This window comes from Takifugu flavidus, chromosome 21, assembly GCF_003711565.1.
Source record: "Takifugu flavidus isolate HTHZ2018 chromosome 21, ASM371156v2, whole genome shotgun sequence".
Lineage (NCBI taxonomy): Eukaryota > Metazoa > Chordata > Actinopteri > Tetraodontiformes > Tetraodontidae > Takifugu > Takifugu flavidus.
The window spans coordinates 4,394,961-4,416,537 of NC_079540.1; the positions used below are offsets into that span (position 1 = coordinate 4,394,961).

At 46.1% G+C, this 21,577-nt stretch overlaps 1 protein-coding gene across 5 annotated transcripts; it reads left to right on the forward strand.

Annotated features, from left to right (window-relative positions):
* Window positions 1-496: 496 nt before the first annotated feature.
* trit1 (tRNA isopentenyltransferase 1) lies at window positions 497-21,158 on the forward strand. 5 transcript variants are annotated; one of them, XR_008947857.1, is made up of 11 exons: window positions 497-687; window positions 7,874-8,014; window positions 9,652-9,750; window positions 9,830-9,987; window positions 10,606-10,748; window positions 10,895-11,006; window positions 13,595-13,707; window positions 13,800-13,877; window positions 16,539-16,610; window positions 19,514-19,623; window positions 19,916-19,944. XR_008947857.1 is itself a non-coding variant. In XM_057020148.1 (11 exons), the coding sequence occupies exons 1-11, from the start codon at window positions 529-531 to the stop codon at window positions 20,353-20,355; spliced, it is 1,437 nt and encodes a 478-aa protein (XP_056876128.1). In that variant the 5' UTR covers window positions 499-528; the 3' UTR covers window positions 20,356-21,158. The 5 variants fall into 5 exon arrangements, 4 of the variants coding, with proteins under 4 accessions (XP_056876130.1, XP_056876128.1, XP_056876127.1 ...); XM_057020148.1 differs by lacking the exon at window positions 16,539-16,610 and adding an exon at window positions 20,147-21,158 and having other exon boundaries at window positions 499-687; window positions 9,833-9,987; window positions 19,916-20,033; XM_057020147.1 differs by lacking the exon at window positions 16,539-16,610 and adding an exon at window positions 20,147-21,158 and having other exon boundaries at window positions 500-687; window positions 19,916-20,033.
* The last annotated feature ends 419 nt before the right edge of the window (window positions 21,159-21,577 follow it).

Consider the following 21,577-nt stretch of genomic DNA (forward strand, 5'->3'; position numbering starts at 1 on the left):
TCTTGTTTTTCTTATCTGGCGAGCACATAGCTTGATATCATATCTGGTCTGAACTGATAACTGTGAGAAAGAGCCACTGAACCACCTGTGTGAGTGATCGTCTTCCCATCCGCTGTCACATGTGCAGTGTAGTCTCCATGGCAACAAGCATCTTTTCTCACTGCTGCAGAGACCCAACAGTTTCCATAGAAACTATGCAAGTGTCCTCCATGTAGAGGCATCCATCAACAGTCTGCCATCAATAATTTGGTCAGTCACACCATCAGCAGATAAAATAATTACCAGTAGATGTTTTATTGATCTTTTCATATAATCAATGATTGAATTACTTAATTTGCGTCAGTCAGAGTAAAAACATGTAACAAATATATTTATTTAGTGTCAGAAGATGAGGAACCCTCCACATGGTCCCCTATTGCGTCTCCCAAGTAACGGTTGCCTGTTGCCCGGTGACAGACTCCGCCCATCGACCTCTGCGCTCACTGCGCATGCGCAACGCCGTCGGTAGGACGTAGCGAAAGCGTCATCATGGCGGCGTCCGCTGGCAGCGTGAAGTGTGTCTTGCGGAGGGCGATGGTGCCGTCGGTGCTGGTCATTCTGGGAGCCACCGGTACCGGCAAGTCCAAACTGGCCATCGAGATCGGGAAACGGTTTCAGGGGGAAATTATCAGCGCCGATTCCATGCAGGTAAGACGGCTGTTAACGCGAGGGAACGTGCCTGGACATGGGAGCCATCACACAGGAGTAGAGATTAAATAAATCTTGGCTGTTTAAAGCGAAGTTTAGTGAGTTTAGATTGTGAGAAGACCCTTCTGTCACCCCGTGCATCAAAGCTGCATTAATGTGTCAACCAAGCGTTAGCTAGTCCTTAATGCGCAAGCTCCCTTTTGGAATTAAATATTATGTAAATATAAAACCTGCACATTAACCATGAACACATAATTTCTTGCATGTCTTCTCCAGTGTTTTAAACTCATTCTCACCTTTGGAGAGCAGAAATGTGCTTATAACACAATCTGCACCGTCAATAAGACCCTGCAGCTGCAGTGAACAAGATAAACATGCACTTTTATCCCACGCTTAGCTTTATTTCTGCTTAATTGTTCCTTAGATGAAACCTATTTAAAGGAACTTCACCAATTCTTTAGTATTTTGGCCATTTCTGTGTGGAGAAATTATCCATTTGCTCCATTATTTTATCCTTAACAGCAAACATGGTGTTTTTGGAATATTGTTCTGGGTAATGCAACAATTTCGCAAGATTTACAGGGAAATAAAACCAAATAATTAATCTAGTTTTCATTAAAAACTGAGTGACGTGTTGAAGCAAGCAACAGTACTTTACATGGGCCATGCAAACATGAGAGTTGACATTTGAACACGAGTGGGTCACATGGCCACCATTATATACGCTGTATATAATTAGAATATAGCGTCACTGTCAGCAATTGTGTATAATGTGATATTGTTGTCCAACTAATCTTATGCACAGACTTCTGTATTGGCAGGCAGAAGATAGATCAGGTCCTTGTTGTGATCAAGTTCCGTTTACCTGTTCTGGTGCCGGGAATTCTGAAACAGTTGTGTTTAAAATGATTAAAACAGGAGTTCCCCCTCAGGGAATTACTTAAAAAGTAGTTCATCTTGGCAGGTTTGCTCATTTGCTGATGACATTTTTATGATTTGCCACAGCAGATAATGTCACTGGGATTTTGTGAGTGTTCTTGGAATCTATCCCAGCACACATACACACACACACACACACACACACACACACACACACACACACACACACACAATCCAGTCACACACTCTTAGCTACAGGCAATTTAGAGACTGTCAACTATAATGTGCTTTTTTGCACTGTGGGAGGAAACTGGCAGCTATAAGCAGACTGTGCTAACTGCTGCACCACTGTGGTGCCCATATCATGAAGTATTTATGTAGAATCTTTGCACCGCCTGTATTAATTGGACCGTTCATGCGACAGGGCAATAATAAACTCTGTTATATTATAATAGACATTATAGTGGAGATTAGTCATAGTTTCAGCAACAGTTAAATTTAGTCTAAAAGTTGACCAGCATCCTTTTATTGTGTCTATTTTGAGTTGTTTTCCGATATATAAAGATAGAGTCTTCGGTCTATCTTTAGCGCTATCTGACAGCAGAGGAGGTGGTTGAAATTCTATGGTGTCTTTTTAAAAAAAAGAAACTCTCAGCTTTGTGTGTCTCTCTTTATTATGTCAGATTCTCAGATCCACGCACACACACTCAGCATTATCTGAAGCGTCCCTGTATCCAGCGGTGATCCCTCTGACGGCACAATTAAAGTATCTTCTCGCATTGTGTCCAGCTTCTCATCAGCTTTTTCCCTCCTCCCTCAGCCACCACTCTCCTCTCTGCCTTCCCACCTCCTTGTCCTTGATAGCGTGGGTCCCTGCGGGGGAGCGCCTCATCCAGTAATCACCTGGTACTGGGTAAACTGGGTTACGCTAATAACATCGCAGCCCAGAATATCTCGGCGACCGGCAGCACCGGTGGAGAGAAAAGTGTGGCCTAGTTTGATCACAGCAGCCCCAGCCACCATCTCCGGCCTTGTTGCTACGCTCCCATTGGTGTGTGTGACAGTGAAGAGAGAGGGCGACATGCAAACTTGGAGCAGGGCGAGGGAGAGGGACCGCTTATGTGAGAATGAGGCTGTGTATGGGCTGGAGCCGGCCTGTGTTGTCTTTGGGATAGGAAACAGTCTGGTCTTGTTTGGGAGAAAGCAGCATTGTGCTGAGCTGGTGCATACTCAGCGCCGCGCTACGCCGGCCCGGCAGCTAATAGTGAATGGGCACGCTGTGGCCACTGGGAAGTGTTCATTGTCCCGGGGAGAATTGGTTCCCACACTCCCTAACACTCCTATTGTGTTACACTTGCCCCCCCTCCTCCTGCTCACAGCCCATGCCCCCAACCCACAGTTCATTGGACATGCAGGGGGATATTATTCACTCATTAAATGAACATGCTATCTATGGCACACACACAAGCTGTCAGTGAATGAGGCATTACCACATAGTTTCAAACCGCGGTTCCCAACATGGGGGTCCAGCGGGCATCCCTCCACGGAAACCTGCCTCACTCCCTGGAGCTGGAATTATGGGAAAGTATGTGAGTGTGATATCAAGCTTGAAGTGGTTACAGCAAAATGTGGCTGCTGAGGTCTCTAAGATCCAGTAGACGTGCTAGCGTCAGATAAGCGCAGCCTGTTATTTACTAGCATTTCAGATGGTGACTGCTGGTTAAGTTGAACCAAAGTTTGGAGCCAGTTGGGTAAAAAAAAAAGTGTAATATGAGCTAGGATCGAACTCAGCGTAAACTAGCATTAGCAGGTTGCTAAGTTCATGAACATTTTGCTCATCTTCTTTAAGATTTATAATCTGCAGAAATTTGAAGATAACTAAATATGATAAACTTGGACCGGAAATTCATTTAGAAGAAAAATATTATTTACATGGGTCCCCCTCCATTGATTAATGTTATTCTGCCATGTTTATACTGGAGCCTATGAAGGACAAAAACTGCATAATTCAGCCATAATCCCTTGCGGTTTTGTATATTTCTTTTACAGTCCTTTAGAATTCTATTTAATTCTTACATTTTGTATGCTCAGCAGGACCTCGTGCATGCTCGATATTACAACCCATTAAAATATACTTATGTTCACCTTCACATTATTCAGACCAAATCAGTGTTTTTTATGCTTCATTTGAATGTGTGGAAACTGTTTTATTGTCTCCTTTTTTCTCCTTTTTGCATAACCTGTAGAAAGGAGATGTGCGATTTTAGTTGAAAGCAGCAGGAAGCAAGAAACCTCTGCCAACTTAACATCCAGTCAGAGGTGATTTAGTCTTCTCCTCCATCAAATTCCTGATTGCAGTAACATGATGTGTTAAAGTGGGCATAATTTATGTGGAATAATTGAATGAATAGCTGCATTTATTCATTTATCCATTCATTTGATGTGAAAGGTGGAGGAGGAAGATTTATGGTGCCATTTGTTTAAATGATGCAGAACAGTTTTCACCGCAGGGGTGAGTGAGGGGTATCATGCTGAAGGGCCACCAAAGGTCATGAGGGGCAATTTAACAGGTCATGCACACGCATGCACCATTACCTCAGTATGTGGGACTGTAGGGAGCACTGGTGGTCGGTGACCCCGTGCTTTATGCCAGTGTGAAAGAAAGAGTTGCTGTTTTCTTTCAATTAGACAATGACAAGTTTAAAAAAATGCAACAAAGGGAAATGATTTGTTGGGCTGGTGTTTTGTTTTTAAGTCTAATGTGAGAAACTGGCCAAAAAGCGTGCGAGTGTGACCCTTTTAGAGTGGTGTTATGGAGTAACAGTTAAAACAGGCAAGTGGAATAAGATGTAAATTCTCCAGTACAAGTGCTCTGGAGTTGCAGACTCGCACAGTTTCTACCACGTGTGTGTGTGGGGGGGGCTTTCTCTTCATTCTCGTTTAGTAAGCGGCATTTTTTTTATGTGGCTGCACAGACGTAAACTCACACCAGCTGCTTATTTACGCATGAAACACATCCCACGACGGGAAATTGTGTAGCTATGTGTTACATCCTTCTGATTCGCTTGTAGTCATCCCTCCTCCTCTTTCTGCCTCTGTGCATCTCTCCCTCCCTCCCTCTCTCTCTCCATCCATCCCTCCTCCTCCTCCCGCCGCCGCTGTCTGGTGCAGCTACGACCTGTCTGGGCTTTGACGTATCTGTTTGTATTGTTACCGAGGCGATGCCGCCGCCCACGTCCGACTTGCGATGCATCTTTTGAAGTGCTCTAATCCTGTGTAGGACTCAACCCAAAAGGAAAAGAGTCGATTAACTCTTGTTTTTGATGTGTGCAAATCACGGTCTGCGGGTGTGGTGATGTGGTCACTGGATGGAGCAGGGAGGGGCTTTGATGGCAGGATGGAGGAAGAGCAGGAGGAAGGGAGAAGACAGCGCCATCCATGATTTATTGGTCTGGCTTACTGAGCTATTCCCCACAGAGAGGAGAGCAAGATGGAGAGATAAATTGTCAAGGGATGGCATCTTGAGGGGGAAGGGGTAAAAAGAAATTAGTTTGATTGCACTTTTCTTTTCAGGTAAGTCATCGATACAACTTAAAGTAAGTGACTTTTGAATATGCTGGCTAGTCCAAGCCATGTCATATAGTCCAGGAAGTGCAACAGTTCAGCAGATTATGCTCCCATTTGGAATACCGACCCATCAAGTGGAGCCCTTTTAATCAATCATCCATACTTGCAAACACAAACACTGACCCGAGTTCACGCTGCCAGCTCGGCTTTATCCCGCTCTCGCCTCTTTTAAATCAATCACCATTTGTTTTATTTGTCTTTTTTTTGCTCTCTTGCCCTTTTCTGCATCTCTCGCCCTCTTTCTTCCATTCGGCCTTTATTTTATGTGGCAGAGGAACAGCTGTCTCGTGCAGGGCACGAGGTTAGCCAGGCAGGCTGGCTGCAGGCGCTGCAGAGCCCGAACACTGAGTTCATTGTCTCACTCGCTCACACACGCACGCACCCACGCACCCACGCACAAACGCGGTCACGTCCATTCATGCCCATCTAAAAGCGAGACAGGAAGGAGTAGGCAGCTGAACTCATTGGGTTTTTATTGATGTGTCCCCTGTGAATTCTGACCTTCCATATCAGAGAAGCTTAATGTAACTGTGACCCCGTCTTTTCTGGATCCCAGCACGGGTGGTTATCGGCACAAATCACCTGGGTGCGGTTTTGCATGCGTCATTTGTCATTCTATCGCCCGATAGTTGGAAATATAAGCACATCACAGCATCAAAAAACAAATGATTGATCATATAATTACCGGTCAACCTGGAGAAGTCAGACAATGCTCAGATATCTCTCTGCACAGGTGTTTTACTTTAACGTTTGGTCCGTACTATATGGGTGCGATTAGCATCGAGTAGTTTGGAAGATAGAGAGTGACAAGGCAGGTAATCTCCAGCTGCAGAGGATGGGCAGAGTCCTGAGGAACAAAACAGGAGGATTCTGCTTGAAACGGGTCCCTGATCGCTTAATCAATGGATGGCCAAAACACGTTGATGGTTATTTTGTAATGAGTCACTTTGAACGTTGCTGTAATTTGTCGCTCATTTCCGTCGCCTGGGCTCCAAAGTGTTTAATTTTGCTCTCATTCTCCCTCTCCTGCTCAAAGCCCCCCCCCCATATCTTCCACTCGAGCGGCTATTTCCAGTCATCTTCTGCTGCCTGTCTTTTACTCTCGGGTCTCCTTGTTCCTTGTTAAAAGGCAAAAATTAAAATAAAATGCAGCCTGTGTTTTGTAGTTACATAATGGCCGTGGTCGCTTTTGCTAGCTGGAAAGAGTGGATGAATCGAGAGGCTTCTGAGGATGAGGAGGAGGAAGTTTGAGTCGAGAGCTGTTGGAGAGAACTAAAATCATTTTGCCAAAATGACTGGAACATGGGCTGGAGTTTGCTTGGTAACTCCTACAGGAGAAATAAAACAAAATAGAGTGAACAATAAAGCGATCTTTAAACAGTAACCATCTATTATCTGCTCCGTAGAGAGTATTGGGATCATCTGATCTTCCTCATTGGCTCCCTGGTTAAGTATGAAGGGTTAGTGGTGAATGTGTGCAGGCGTGTTAGCAGGCTTAATGTTCACTGCGACAAGTGCTCCGCTCATCCCTTTTCTCTTCATTCTCCCCTTCAACCCTCTTCACTTGCTCTTCATCTGTTCGTCCTTCCATCCGCTGCATCCTCCATCCCTCCCTCAGCTCGCAGTAGTGTCGTGCAGAGAAGCCATGAATAATTCATCACACTGGGTTGTTCTCCCCACTTTTGGCTTGCCATGGCGCTGAGGAACATTTGGCAGTGCACACGCGGCTCCACCAAAGGATGCAATCGATAATCTGCGCGGCTTTTATCGATTGCTCGGCACATGTATGTTTGTAGAACAGACTGTAATTCTGTTGAAGTGAAATATAAGATCCAGGCTGCTGGAAGGTGGTCACAAAGTTACAAATGGTCATTAACGCGCCTTATGGCTTTACTTAGACATTACGCTCCTTTTAGACGTCCTGTTTAGTGCCTGATTGCAGCAGCTGCGGCGTCATTTGACTCTTGTAAATGAAAACACTGATCTTTAGTGCTGAAAATGAAATTGCGACGGCAAAGGAAGGCCTGAGCTGAGCGATCGCTGACACAGTCGTACTTTGAATGGATGATTGTAGACTACACACAGATGCTGTGCAGCAGACAGGGTGGCAGTATTCCTGCGAAAACGGGGTAAAGCTGCTGTGTGCACCATTATAAACTGTGCAGTGTTCAGCTTCACAGGCCGCTCTTGTTCAGGTTAATGTTTTCACCATCTGAATGCAAAACTGTTAGATTTTATCTGTCCAGCATGTGTAAGCCATATTAATTGAGTTGGGAAAACCTAAGAGTGTAAATGTGGATGGGATTCAATGCCGCCTTTATTAAGACGTCCTCCAAAACCGTCCGCTCTTGACACAGCATGTGTCCGAAAATGAAAATAGTGACAAACTATCGAGGGACACCCAAGTGTCAAATTCCACAAGAGATTCTCACATCTGTGCAGCGTATAATTGACGTTGAAGAATGTGTGTGAAGTTCACACATACACACACACACACACACACACACACACACACACATATCAGGCTGAATAAAATTAAAGGTGAGAAATTTGTAGTGAAATTAGTTGGACCCTGAGAGAGGAGGTCAAGCTCCAGATGCAGCTAAAGGGCACTGAAGCTGGTAAATATTGTTATCGACGTATCTTTCTCTCATTTTTCCTTTTCTGTACTCCACCCCAGGTGTACCGAGGCCTCGACATCATCACCAATAAAGTGACGGATGAGGAGCGTGCACAGTGCCCACATCATATGATGAGTTTTGTGGACCCGTTGGTTACGAGCTACACGGTGGTTGACTTCAGAGACAAAGCCTTGTCTCTAATATCCTTTCACCTGTTTGCACAGACGCCTCCTTTTGGGAAGCCACTAAATAATTTAGTCTGGCTATTATTAAAGGGCAGAGAGGTGTGTGTGAGCAGCAGTTTTGCTCTTGTTTTGTCTGTCTGGCGATGTTTCCTAGAGAAGGAGAAGAGAGAACAAACACTAGAGATGATATATATAGAGTCTGTAATGCACCGCGCTGCACACTCTGGGCAGTCACACCCTCCTGCAGACAGCGGCCGTCGCACAGATGTGGAGAGAGGAGGCGATAACTAGAGATGGTATTAATAGATCAGGAAGGCGCGCATCCAGACTCTCACCAGCACGGCCAGGGACATGCGGTAGTTCCAAGAATAGGTTCGGTGCAGCGGTGCAATTGGGAAGAGAGAGGAAGGGAAGACAGGAATGCAGATCAGTGGGATCCAAGCAGGCTGGAGGGTTTCGGGAGTGGCGACAGACGGGAGAAAAGTGTCTCTGGTTGCTGGAGAGGAGCGAAGAGCTTGAAAACACCCACCCTGGACTTAATGATGCGTCATCAACTATAAATTCCCCGCTTGCCACGCTGTTCACACCCCCCCTCCAAATCCAATAATTGCTTTAAATCTTTCTGTTTTCCTTCTCATCATTGCCCACTGATTGCCAGCAGTCACCCTCACTCTCCCATCTTTTTTCTGCAAACATGGATGGAGTGATCGGGGGGGCGAGTGTCGATGGCTGGTGGGCTTTTATCCAGTTTTAGTGGTCATTTGATTATGGCTGAGTGTAGGGGATGGAGAAGGAGGATAGAAGGAAGGAAAGGAGCAGGGTGAGACACACAGGACACAGGAGTGTGTGTGTGGGCGTGTGTGTGTGAGGTGTGGCTCCGTCTGCACGACCAGCCATCATTTCAATAACATTTATGTGTTGTTTTTGGACGTGAACCAAATTGAATTTGAGCTGAAGTTGACTTTGTGATTAAATGTTAATATTGGCCCTTTTCCTGCGATTAATGATTCTTTCAATTGTTAATCATTTGTTCTGCAAACAATAAGAACAAAGCCAAGTGTCTCATTGTGGGACAATCCCAGATAAAATGTGTGAAACGCACTTGGTGTTCCGAAATTTTCTGTTTTTATTAGTTTACATTTAAAACAAGCACTTTTACTTGTGAAAAAGCCTCGAGGGTCCAGACGGTCTTAAATCAGGTGTTGCACAACAACTCGGGCTACGACCTTGTGTCTGGTGAGAGTTAAAGCGCTTAGTCGCTAATTTAATGAACAGCAACATCTGAAAACACAGACTGCAGAGACGACATTCAAACAGAGGACGAGGTCATCGGAGAAATAAAAACTGTGCATTACAGCCTCAAAGTCTTCTCCGTTTCTAGATGCACCTCTTTAATTGCTCTCTCAGTTGCTTTATAGCAAAGAATTTTAACAATCTTCTCATAAATTGCTTAATAATTGGCTTATTAACTCTTGTGTTTATTTTAAATAAGAGCTGACAGTCTTGTTAGCCACGCCCCCTGTCTGCCTGTTCCTGTAGTTGAGCCAATAGTCGGCTCAGCTTTTCAAAGTTGTCATGCAAAAACAATCAAACGCAGCCACAGATGAACTCGCGCTGGAAAACTTTGATTATTTTCCTTAAAACATTCTGACATAGATGACATGCAGAGCAGAAACAAGCTGCCAATCATTGTCGGAGGAACGAACTATTACATCGAGTCGCTGCTGTGGAAAGTCCTGCTGGACACGGGGGTGAGCTCACGCGTGTGGCACTCGACGGAAATGGGATTTGACTGTTGTGGTCAACCCGGTGTTGGAATGCGTCCCGCAGCAGGAGGCCGCTGACTCGGCGGATGGTGCAGAGGGAGCTCCCGACAGGAAATCGGAGCTGGAGAAACTCGCCGGAGCCCAGCTGCACAAGAGACTGGCCGAGGTGGACCCCGAAATGGCCGCCATGTTGCACCCCAACGACAGACGCAAGATGGCCAGGTAGCGCAGCACAGTGGACCGCCAACACTGCCAGAACCATCGGCGACCGTCGATGTTGAACTGCAGAGACTGTTTAAATGACATCACCACAAACCTCTTTAACAGGAAACGACTAACCATACGCTCTTAAAAATACATCCAGTATAACATGACATCACTTTTTGTGCGACCGCGGGTCTGAATAGCTCCAACGCCTGACGGTCACAGTGTTGTTCTCCAACCTGGTCCGTGCGTCTACACACGCACGCGTGTTTGATGAGTAACAGTCAGCCTACTTCAGCAGGTTAGGTTACCCTATTTAATTTCCACATCCAAGAAGTCAGTTTAACCTTTTGGGAGAGTGATTTCGCATCATCGTTGTGATTAATACGTCTGGATTTCTCCTCTCCTTATCTCTGGGATTCTTTTTTACTCCCATCGTGTCTCCTGAATTTATCATCGCTGCTCTTAGCTGCATGTGCACCTAATAAGGGCCGATGGATTTCCATTCACACTTGATTTAGTGGATGCCTGATTCGCCTGATCTTGGTTCACCTTTCGCAGCACGTGTGGACGTTAGCGCGTGACGAGACAGTTGGAGTTGGATATTTGAAGGTACATCTGCCTGTATGTTTATAGGAGTCTTCAAATCCAGCAAGAGACGGGCATCCCGCACAGTCGCTGGCTGGAGGAGCAGAGGGGGCAGGAGGGGGGTGACGGGCTGGGAGGGCCTCTGAGGTTCCCAGACCCCTGCATCTTCTGGCTGCACGCTGATATGGACGGTAAGATGAATCTTCTTCGCTGGAATTATCAAGGCCGCGTCTTTAACCGTCCCCAAAGTGATTTCCTCCTTCTTTTGCTAATTGTCAGTGTTTCTCTTGCCCTTTAATTGCACAGCAACAAGCACTGCTTCCCTTTCCATCCACAGTTCTAGAAAAACGATTGGACGCCCGTGTGGATGAGATGCTGTCTGCTGGACTCCTCGACGAGCTCAGAGACTTCCACGCCCGCTTCAATCAGCAGAAAGTCCAGAAGGACGGGTAGCTAAACACAAGCAGAAGGAATTGTTCATCTTACCATGCAGGAAATAGATTTTTAATGCAACATAATAGATTTTATGATTTGCTTTTATTACATCATCAGCGTCATGGTTGATAAAAGGATGAAAATTGATGCTGCAGAATGAGACATTTCCCTGTGCTTTCTCCTCCTTCTGCCACTTCCTGCTGCTATATTACCTCAATAAAACAAGATTGCCCAGAGTTCCTTCAGCTAATGGCAGCAGCAGCAAATGTAGCATGCAGCTGCTAGCCTGAAGCCATTCTTCCGTCCGACTCCATATCCTCGGATTTGCTTTATTTTCAGACTCGTAGTCTCTTAGACCCGGTAGATAGAGACTGAAGTGACACTTGTACGGTTATATCGGGTTCTCACTTGTGTCGCAGCCTCGGGGGTGTTATCAAGGTTTTTATTAAAAACTATCAAGAGCTTTATAAGGAGTTTGATGTTTAAAATCAGCGCGACGGCACTTTAATGGCCCACGGGAAATGTAACGTCCCCTCCCTTCACATGCCGGCTGCACGTCTTGCGTTACATTAACCCTTTTCTTTGCCAAATCGAGTTGATTCCAGCTTCACACGACAGAGAAAGGATGTCGTACTTTTCTCTTTTTCCCATTTGATCGTTTGAGTGTCGGTGCAACAAAGTCAACAACACGTTCTCATCCTGTTATCTAAATTAACGATCCAGACTGGAGGAGTGAGGACCCAGACTTGACTCGTCTCTTCCGTGGAAACAGGGCAACAGGAGTGACGTGAACTCGGTCAAGCAGCTATCCCCATGGTTGGTTTCTCCCCCCAGAGCCGACGGGTCGCTCTGCTCTGTCCCCTGAGGCCCAGAGGCCGGGTTGAGATGCCGCCCACTCTGTCCAGCAGCAATCATTAATAATTGCAGAAATTAGCTCCCCTCCAGGGGATGCTGCCACCAACGGGGGAGTCAGAAAACCTATCTCTCATCAGATAACGTGAATTACTCCCCAGCAACTGTTAAACTCCTGGTGCACCGATTCACTTTGTCTCCCTGTACCTGCTGATGATGGAAAATGGAAGCGGTTAGCATGGAAAGAAGTCATGTAAATGTTTAATCTCTCTCCTATTGACAGACGTGTGTTCGGTGGCCCCCGTTCCCTCGTGAAAAACTGCGTGATACGCTGATACCGTATGCAAATGCGGTGCTGTAGTGTGTTAATGTGCCGTAAACTCGCTCCTATTTGACTAAAATCTTGATCGGTATTTGCGTCGGTTCTCAGAGTGTGTGACTGCGGCTGTGTCTGTGTCTGTGCGACGGGGCGTGGCTGCAGGAAGCTGATGCATCGCTGCTGCACTGGAGGCCACTGCTGCCCTTCTTTCCTTCCCTCCTTTCTTTCATCACCCCATCCTACCTCATCAGCCAGCAGCTTCCTCCTCTCTCCCTCCCTCCGTTTCTGCCACCGTTGCCCTCTCAGCAATCTGATCACCCAAGCACTTTAGCCCCCCCCTCCCCGTCTGTCGTTCTCTTTTGCCCTCATGTCTCTATCCCTGGCCCTGGTTGGCTGCTGGAGCCAGACATCAAGGTCAAATCTCTCCATCCTTCTTACCCTTCCTCCCTCTGCCTTTCCTTTTCTCTCCATTGACTCTACATTTCCGGCGCCCTGCCGCTGCTCTCAGATTTCTGTCTGCGCGTCTAGCCCAAATTATTTTTTCCCCTCATTTCCTGTTCTTGTTTGGGTCAAGTGTGTGTCGGGGATGTAAATGACCATTATTGTTTTCTGCTATATTGTTCTGGAGATTTTTTTTCATTGTGTAAATTCCAGTTGGGAGGTTCTGCAAAGAGCAGCAACCAATCAAGCCCCAAAGATTCGTTTATCAGTTTATCACTTTAATGGTCAGATCGACGTCAGTTTCTGCTTTTTCTTCCCAATCATTGTTTTGTGAGGTCTTTGTGGCCTTTGACCAACAATTTCTGTCCATTTCTTCTGAGCTAACATCAGCTAAATCCCCTCAGGTCATTAATAATATATCATATGGCTGTCAATAAGATTACTGGAATGAACGGCGCCTTTACTGTCGTTCGTAAATCTGAACGGCTTCGGACGTTCTTCTGCATCAGCGCCTTAGTTTGAACCATGAATCAGAACCTTTCTTATCCAGAACAGGGATGTGCACGCGTCCTGCACATCCCAAATGGAATAAAAACAGACTTTATGTTTAGCCTCATCTTTTTCCACGTGGCTCATTGGTATTGCAGGTAGCTGATGCGACTCTGTTACAGTCGCAGCCCTGGTTGAAAATAAAATGTAGAATTTCACGGGAAAAACCCTGTTGGGTCAAATCAGGGTGCGACCGTGTCTATTGTGACCTGATGTCGCTCCAGAATGGCGGTCTTGGCACCCATGGGTTCCTTTTTTCATGCCATTGTCGCTCTGTACCCTGAAGGTTCTCCCATCTGTTCGGACTTTTTTTTACAGACGGGTAGAGAGGACTGAGAAGGTGAAATGAGTCACTGGGCGTCTGGAAATGCTGGAAACTGAAACTTTATATTTCTTTTTCTGCTGGTGGATAATGTTCCTCTACTTTCTTCGCCTCTCCAGCCAGAACTATCAGCATGGGATTTTCCAGTCGATAGGTTTTAAGGAGTTTCATGATTACTTGACTGTCCCTGAATGCACCACCGAGCAGGAGAAAGACTCGCTGCGAGACAAAGGTCGGGTGGTAAAACTTCCCCAAGCTGATTGGAATCTTATTGAAATGCCCCCCCTTCATCTGCTTTAATGTCCTTCTTTTAACTCTGTGCAGGTATAGAAGCTTTGAAGATCGCTACGAAGCGTTACGCCCGCAAACAGAATAAATGGGTCCGGAATCGCTTTCTAAAGCGTGAGTACTCTTCGCCCACCTCGTGTGTTTGTTTATATAGACTCTCTTTAATAAGATGAGATTTATGTAGCCTATTGATGCACAATAAGCCTCTCAACCTTGGTTTGGTGTGTGTGCATTTGTGTTTTCATTAGTCTGTGTACACAGCAGATTAGGTGTGATGTCATGTTCATAACAATAATTATAGGCTGTTTTCTTTCTAACAAATAGGAACATCAGCATTTATGTTTCAGAATAGGTTTTTTCCCTTATAACCACAGTTTAGTGATTGTTTTCTCTTCATTTTTGGATTTTCCATGATTAAAACTTATGATTCCATTCATTTTAGCCCCAAATTGGCCAATTATTTTCCACCCACATAAAAATTAGGATGATACAACATCTACTACACATAAATTTGCCCTTTTTATCCTGTAAACTTTATTTAAATTTCAAATATGATAGTCTTATATCTGACAGTTGCTTTATTTTCAGAAGTGTTATTGTTTTTCTAGTAGTTGAGCTGTTAATCTACTATTGTTATAATCTCCAGATACAGATATTATTTCCATTGATTGTGGATTAATTGTTTAATCCAAAGCAACACCACAAAAAATAGAAATGTTACGAATGGCTGCAGCAAATTGTCTTTTCTTTTTTATTGACTAAAGTTGCTTCTTTCTTGGCTGTTACAAATTGGAACAAAAAGTGCCGAGGTCGCTGAAATCAGCATATGTTTGTGATGCCCGACTCTATTGATTAAAAAACATCCGCCTATTCATTTTTTTTCTGACGGGCTAATCAATTAATGGACTTACAATTTCGGCTTTGCTTCCACGGGGCCAAAATTGCCGTTTTGATGCTGAATCATCTCATTTGGTTTGTCGCTGAATGAATCCTCAGGATCTGATCTACTCATTCCATTGATTAGTTGTGTTTCAAGAGCTGCTGCGATGGTCTAAAACCACAAAAACACTTTTGTTCGCTGCAGAATGGACGAATCAAACCACTACAGTTGAAATCAGGTGCTGAAATCTCACTTGGAGCACATTAATACAGGCTGAGTTCTCTGTCCCCAAATGAATCCTGGCCTTTATGACCCCCCACCCCCTACACACACACACAACATGCACTTTAGTTACCCAGCTACTTAATCCTGTTAGGCCCAAATGGCTTAGGCCTTCCCAGCACCTAAACCTTACTGCTGCTCATTCTGACCGCTTATGTCTCTGCTGCACCCACCATATGGTTGTGGTGTCTTTGTCCCTGCGCACTCACATGCGCGGTAATCTGTCTGAAGTTGTGGGCGCGTACGGCCGTGAGCGACGAGGTGCCCCACGTAAATTGAACCATTCAAGAAGTACCTGCAGATGGGCCGATATTCATTCTCGTTAGTATTTTTACAGCTTTTCTTGCTTGTAAAGTTCACAGATGCCGCGCAGTTAAAGGGCTCCTTTAAACGTTCTTGTCGCCACTCTTGTGATGGCTGTGGCAGGAGGTGTTGTGTTTCATGCGCTCTGTCCATCTGTCCCATTCCTGTGAACATGATATCTCAGAAGCCATTAAGGGAAATTCTTTGCATCTTGCACCAGTGTTCACTCGGTCTCACAGTGATTACAGTTTGATATTCTTGACCTCGGTTCACTGCGACGGCTTTTTGACACATGTATTTGTGCCATAATTGTGACAGAAATGCCAGTAAATGCCTTATGGGATGGCTGAAATGAGAGGGGCTTGTTTCATTTTTGACCCCATTATTTAATTCATGAGCAGAAGGCGAGATTGTGATCGTGTAGAGGAGGATCCACTTGTCTGTTAGCAGAGTTCTAACCACAACCCCCCCCCCCCAACGATGCCGTCCTCTTCGGAATTTGCAACCTTTGATTGTTTTTGGCAGCTATGATCTTTGTCGGATCACAGTTTGCAGCCTCTTGCTGAGATTGCATCATTCTTAAATATTTTTTCAGTTGAGCTGACGATCGCAGTATCGCATGACCACCGACTGCAAGTGTCGCCACTCTGCCCCTCCCACCTTTCTGTCTGCACCGTTTTGGCGCCCCGCGACCACTGACCTCTTTTTTTGGGGGGGGGGGGCCGGTCTGAGCCCCACACGCGCAGTCTCACACATCTCAGCTGAAGAGGCTAATCTCTCGAAGCATTACAGAGCTGCCGGGAATTCGCCCCGACCACACAAATGCGGGCAAACAGGGCCAGTGGGGCTACGCAGACCTACCCATGCATACTGAATGGGGAGGGGGCATGACATGGAGGCTGCGTCAGACAGTAAGCAAAATAAAATAGACATCCTGAATGTTGACTACAAATATCAGTAAATGATAAAATCATATGGTTTGATGGCACAAAGTTCACAGTTTAGGGGGCTGGTGGCCCCCATGCAGGAAAACGACTTTACAGCTGGAAAGAGCACTCGATGCACTTGGGATTAAGGCAGCAGGTCAGTCAGCTCAAATTAAATCAAGCTTAATTTGCTGGACTTTAAGCGGGTCTGTACGTGGGTGTCTGCTTATGGAGTGCGTGCTTGTGTGGTTGTAGGGGAATGTTTAATTAGTGCACTTAATTACCTGTAAAGTTAGTGGTAATTTGAGGTTATATTAGTCTTAATACGTGGCACTTTTTTACGCCGACACATGTGCAACTCTGAGTTTCTTTTATTCTCCACAGACTCCACACTCTGGCTGTGAGGTTTAGGCTTTTCAACAGGATGGGGTCGGTTCGGTTTGATGGCGAGTGAAGGTAATTGGATGCGGCTGCGACGACAGGTGTTACCCAAGTTTACAGCCGAGCCTTCAGCCAAGTGCGGCGCTTTTATGTGCGCAGGCACACAAACGTAACTTCACCCTGTGAAGTCCGTCCAGGGTTAACGTTGCGGTTACAACGCACAGCCCTCGGCTTACATAAGCGAGAGGGGGTGGGGAGGCGTGAGAGGTCTGGACTCACTGAAGACAAAATGTAGTAGGAGGCGCCGCGCACACACACCTGAGAGCAGCTGCAGCGTTACAACAAAGACAAAGATCTTGTTTTGACCTGAGATGGAAGGAGAAAGACACACATTTCACTCTGATCAGTCATATGGGTGTAGTTGCAGAGTCTGGCCACCAGGGGAACTCCCCTGAGAACCTAAGGCCCATTTTTCTGGTTTGTGATGGAGAGAGAAAGTGGAAGGGGAATGTCAAAAAAAAAGGAGGGCCGTTAAGTGAATAGAAGCAACCGTTTGTGTTCTGGCCATATGAGCACAGCTGGTGTCGGGTGACGCCATGAAGCCACAGTTGTTGTTTTTTTTATGGCAGAGCGCACAAAGGCGCACGTCCTCACTCGGCAAACATGCGGGTAGCGTAGTAAATGACTCCTCTGCACAACAGGTGGACTACTGTTTCAACACTTACACACACGGGCAAGCAGCTGCCGGGCGACAGGGGATGCTCTTTCTTGTTGGCAAAGCTCCCCAGAGTGTTTGAAAGGCGATGCTCGCAGTGTGCAGTGTTGGCTGTGTGTGTGCGTGTGTGGGTGTGGGTGTGGGTGTGGGTGTGGGTGTGTGTGTGTGGACCACCGTGCTCTTTGTCTCTTTGGTGTTTCTTATCAACCCTCCTTCACCACAGCAGAGAGTCAAATTTCCCCAGGTCCTCAACTGGAATCCCAAAGGAGTCTGTTTTCGTCAGGCATCTGGCAACCCACCACACAGCAGCCTGCCTCCCTTTCATTTACCATCTCTTCTTGGTGGGAGGTTGGAACTTGCAGAAGGGAGCTGATGGAGATCAAAGAACAATTAAGAGAGAGAAGAGAGGCATCGGGGGTGGCGGGATGCAGAGAGTGTTTGATAGACCACAGGCATAAAGCGACGGCTCCGGGTCTGGTATAGGTATGCCAGGTGACGCCCGCCGCCAGCACCTGCCGGCTATTGTGCGACAAACACAAAAGACCGGCCAACACACAAACACACACACACACTCGCCGCACAGCAACTGCTGTTGTGAAACCTGAAGCTTTGATTAACAGTCACAGTTGTTTCTGTAAAGCCACACTGACCCTCTGTCTCACTATGCAAACACACTTGGCCGACGGGGCGCGATCAGTGGCGGGCAGTGATAAAACCAAACAATGCAGGTGCCTGTCGTCCGTTGCCGGACGGGTTTAGTTGCGTTTGCTTTTACCCTCTTTGTCAGCCGTTCAGTCAGGTGATTAAACAAGAAGCATCCCAGCCTGAAAGTTTACAGCTCGGTGCACACACGCACGCTCTGACAGTCGGCATGGGTTCTTCTGCAGATGACCGGTTATATGGTTGCGACTCTGTTTCCGTCTGTAATAATGATGATGTCGTCCCAGACTTCTCCCAGAAGAGTCACTGAAGTCAATCCATAGGATGTCTGCTGCCCTCAACCCCACAGTTCTGTCTGTGTGGGGAGAGGATTAGCCATAATTGAGTTGGCTAACTGTGCCTTCCAGGTTAATGGGATTCATTTACCCTGTGGGTGTGTGTCTCTGTGTGTGAGAGTGTGTTACAAATTGATATTTAAATAAGGAAATTCTTCCAATGGCATCTCTTTGTTCCTAATCTTTACATCAATTTATCGCTAAACGGCAAACACCGAAGTGCTAAGTGAATAAGAGAAACCTTTTTTAATGAAATTTACATAAATAATCATTTCTGTTAAGGAAATCTAAGTATCTAATAATGCAAATGAAGTGTCTAGTAATGCACTTACGTATGAGGGTAGTTTAATATCCAGATATATTATCCACGTGTACTCTCCACTATAACAGTATTAATAACCATTATTTAATCTATTGACCATCATCCTTGCAAACATAATAGATATTCATTCACAAGGGACATTGAATCACCATTTTACATCATTATTAGATGTATAAATTAATTTATAAGCAGTAAATGCTCAAAGTTCTAGATATTTCTGTTTTGTTGTGCAAGTTCTTTTCACGTTTACTCAGTTATGTCATTTAAAATACCTGTATAAACCTGAATAATGTCCCGGCAAATGAGCCAACAAAAACGTGCTGCTTTCCTGAGAAGTTTATTTTTACTACATCGATGGTTGGTCCATTATCATTTACATCATACATCCATTTGACTTCGCATGAACGCCCCACACATCAGAGCAAGGAAAGACAGTCCTGGGCTTTAGCACAAGCGGGTCCACACGGACGGACAGATGAGCCGTGCTGGGTTGATGTTGTTTAGTGCTGAGGCCCGGCCCCCAGACTGCTGACTGATGCAAAACAGAAACACGGGGGTGGAGCGGATGGAGGGAGGGTAAAGAGAGGGAGCGAGTCGAAGCCGAAGCCAGAGTGACGGTGAGAGACGGGAGAGAAGGGTGGGGGGGTGGAAGGAGACATTATTGAGCCGGTGTGAGTCAGCAGGTTGACGGAGCTTCAGGGTGTGGTTCTGGCACATCGCTGCTGCCGCGTGGCTCCCCTGAAGTCTTCTTTATCTCCCGGCTCATTTGATGGATGTTCCCGACATTTAAGGGTCAAAGTGAATTCAGAGATATTAAACAGAGTAAAAATTTGCCAATAGAGACATTTAGGACTGATTTTTAAATGAAATGGAATATTGTAATGTCGGGATTAATGGTAATTAAACTGATCCCTTTGTGTGCGTGGTTGTGTGTTTTGTTGTATAGGACCTGGAGAAAACGTGCCGTCCGTGTACGGACTGGATGTAACAGACGTGTCGAGGTGGGCGGAGACGGTGCTGAATCCTGCACTGCAGATTTTGGACCGTCTTAGCAAGGTGAGGCTTCCCTGACCTCCTTTGTTGTTCTGCCATAAAAAAACTGTTGATTTAAAAACATAAGTGTAAAATCTAAATACTGGCGAGCCAACTGTTTATTTTTTGTAATAAAATGCTATAAAAGGACCGCTCGGTCAGTGACATTGACTTTTCAATTAAGAAAAATGTCGGTGCTAAATTTTGATACATGGCGGTTTAATCTGTGAGCGAGCCAATCGGCATGCAGCGTGTCTGGGATCGCTCTTGTGATGGAGCTACTTTGGTCACGTTCGTTTCCTGCGGCATCGATCAGGGCGAGGAGCCGGCGATCGCGCCAATCAGAGTGCAGGGGGCAGAGCAGAGAAACAAACGGAGCCGTCATACCTGTGACCTGTGTGACAAATTGATCATCGGAGACCTCGAGTGGACAGGTGGGGGTATTGACCGAGTGTACGGACATAAAAACCTCTGATTACTTGGATTCAGTGGGGAGAAATCATCCAAAAAAGCCTCAAGTGTCCACAATTTTCACTATTTTCCACAGCTCACCTCAAGTCTAAGAAGCATCGCTATCATGTGAAGAAAAGAAAGAGGTCTGACCCAGCCGGTGACCAGTCCCAGGTTAGTTCTGCCCCCCCCGTCTGTGCAGGCCTCTCAGAGGACGCCTCTGCCACCGTTGCCTGCAGTGAAACCTCTCAGGAATCTTCCCAAGACGACAGAACAATACACAAAGGAGTCCCCGTGACGTTTTAAGAGCAGTGTAGCCTCTGGACTACGTATTTCTCCTTCACCCTGCAGGACTCTCATTTGGCTTCATATTTGATGGCGTCTCATTCTCGCACTTTATTTGGCAACTGGCCACCAGTTGTGTTTGTCAAGTGCCTTTTCCTGCTTCACGGTTTGCTAATGACCAACAATTAGCTCTGCACACGGCTCAGCTGTCAAACCTACCGGCCCAGCTGCGGGGGTGGCGGTGTGTGTTCCTTAAGCAGCTTTCTAAAAACAATGCTTGGAGCCACTCTTAAACTAAGGTGCTCCCGTCCTTTCGCAGTAATATGACTTAATACCTGGAACCGATCCAAAAGGTTCTTTCATTGCTCCCTACCCCGCCCCCCCCACCACCACCATGCCTCACCACCACCATTCACCTGCCACTTTATCCGATCACCATGTGACGTAGGGCGCCGTTTCCACATTCTCCACCAACCTTGCATCAGCAAGAAGACACATTTTTTAAGCAGTAGCTCCCGGACCCCATCCCCAAGACTAAAAATATTTCCAGCCATATAATAGCTGGAAATGTGTGTATAAGCGCCCCACATTCTCTCTCTCTCTCTCCAAACTGGGTCAGGCCTGGAGCTCACTGGGGGATTAAAGTGCGCGGCGCGAGTCGCACTGGAAGTAAAGGTCACCATGCAACTGGTGTCTGATACTGACAGCCTTTTCTTGTGTTTGGAAATGTTCTTTGTCTTTTCTTTTATCTCTGCAGATTTTTGTCCCCCCCCCACTCGCTCCGTCACTTCCGTTTAAAAATAAAATTGATCTCTGAATAAGAATATCGTCAGTCATATGATGCACTTCTTTCCCCGCTTAGGCAACTCTATGTGTGGTATGTTCTTATCTGGAGCACCTCAGTGTGTTTAGGCTGGCACCTCCAGGCACTGACCTCACTGCAATCATTCCACTTTTTAAGAAAGGAACCTTGTGCAATTCACTAACCTTGTGAACTACACACAATTGGAGAACTGGGACAGCATCCATGGTCACAAGGCTAATTAGTGATTTGTGCATGGAGATCTAGTGGATCATCATGAGTTCGAGCTTGCTGTCGTGTGCGTGTGCTCGCGCACGCTGGACAACGGAAGTCAGTAACTGACCGACGGTGAGACACAAAGCGTCAACACAACGCGAAGGCTTTGAAATGGGAGACCAGCATCTGGAGCCACACACAGAACTGCTTCTCTAGATACAAGTG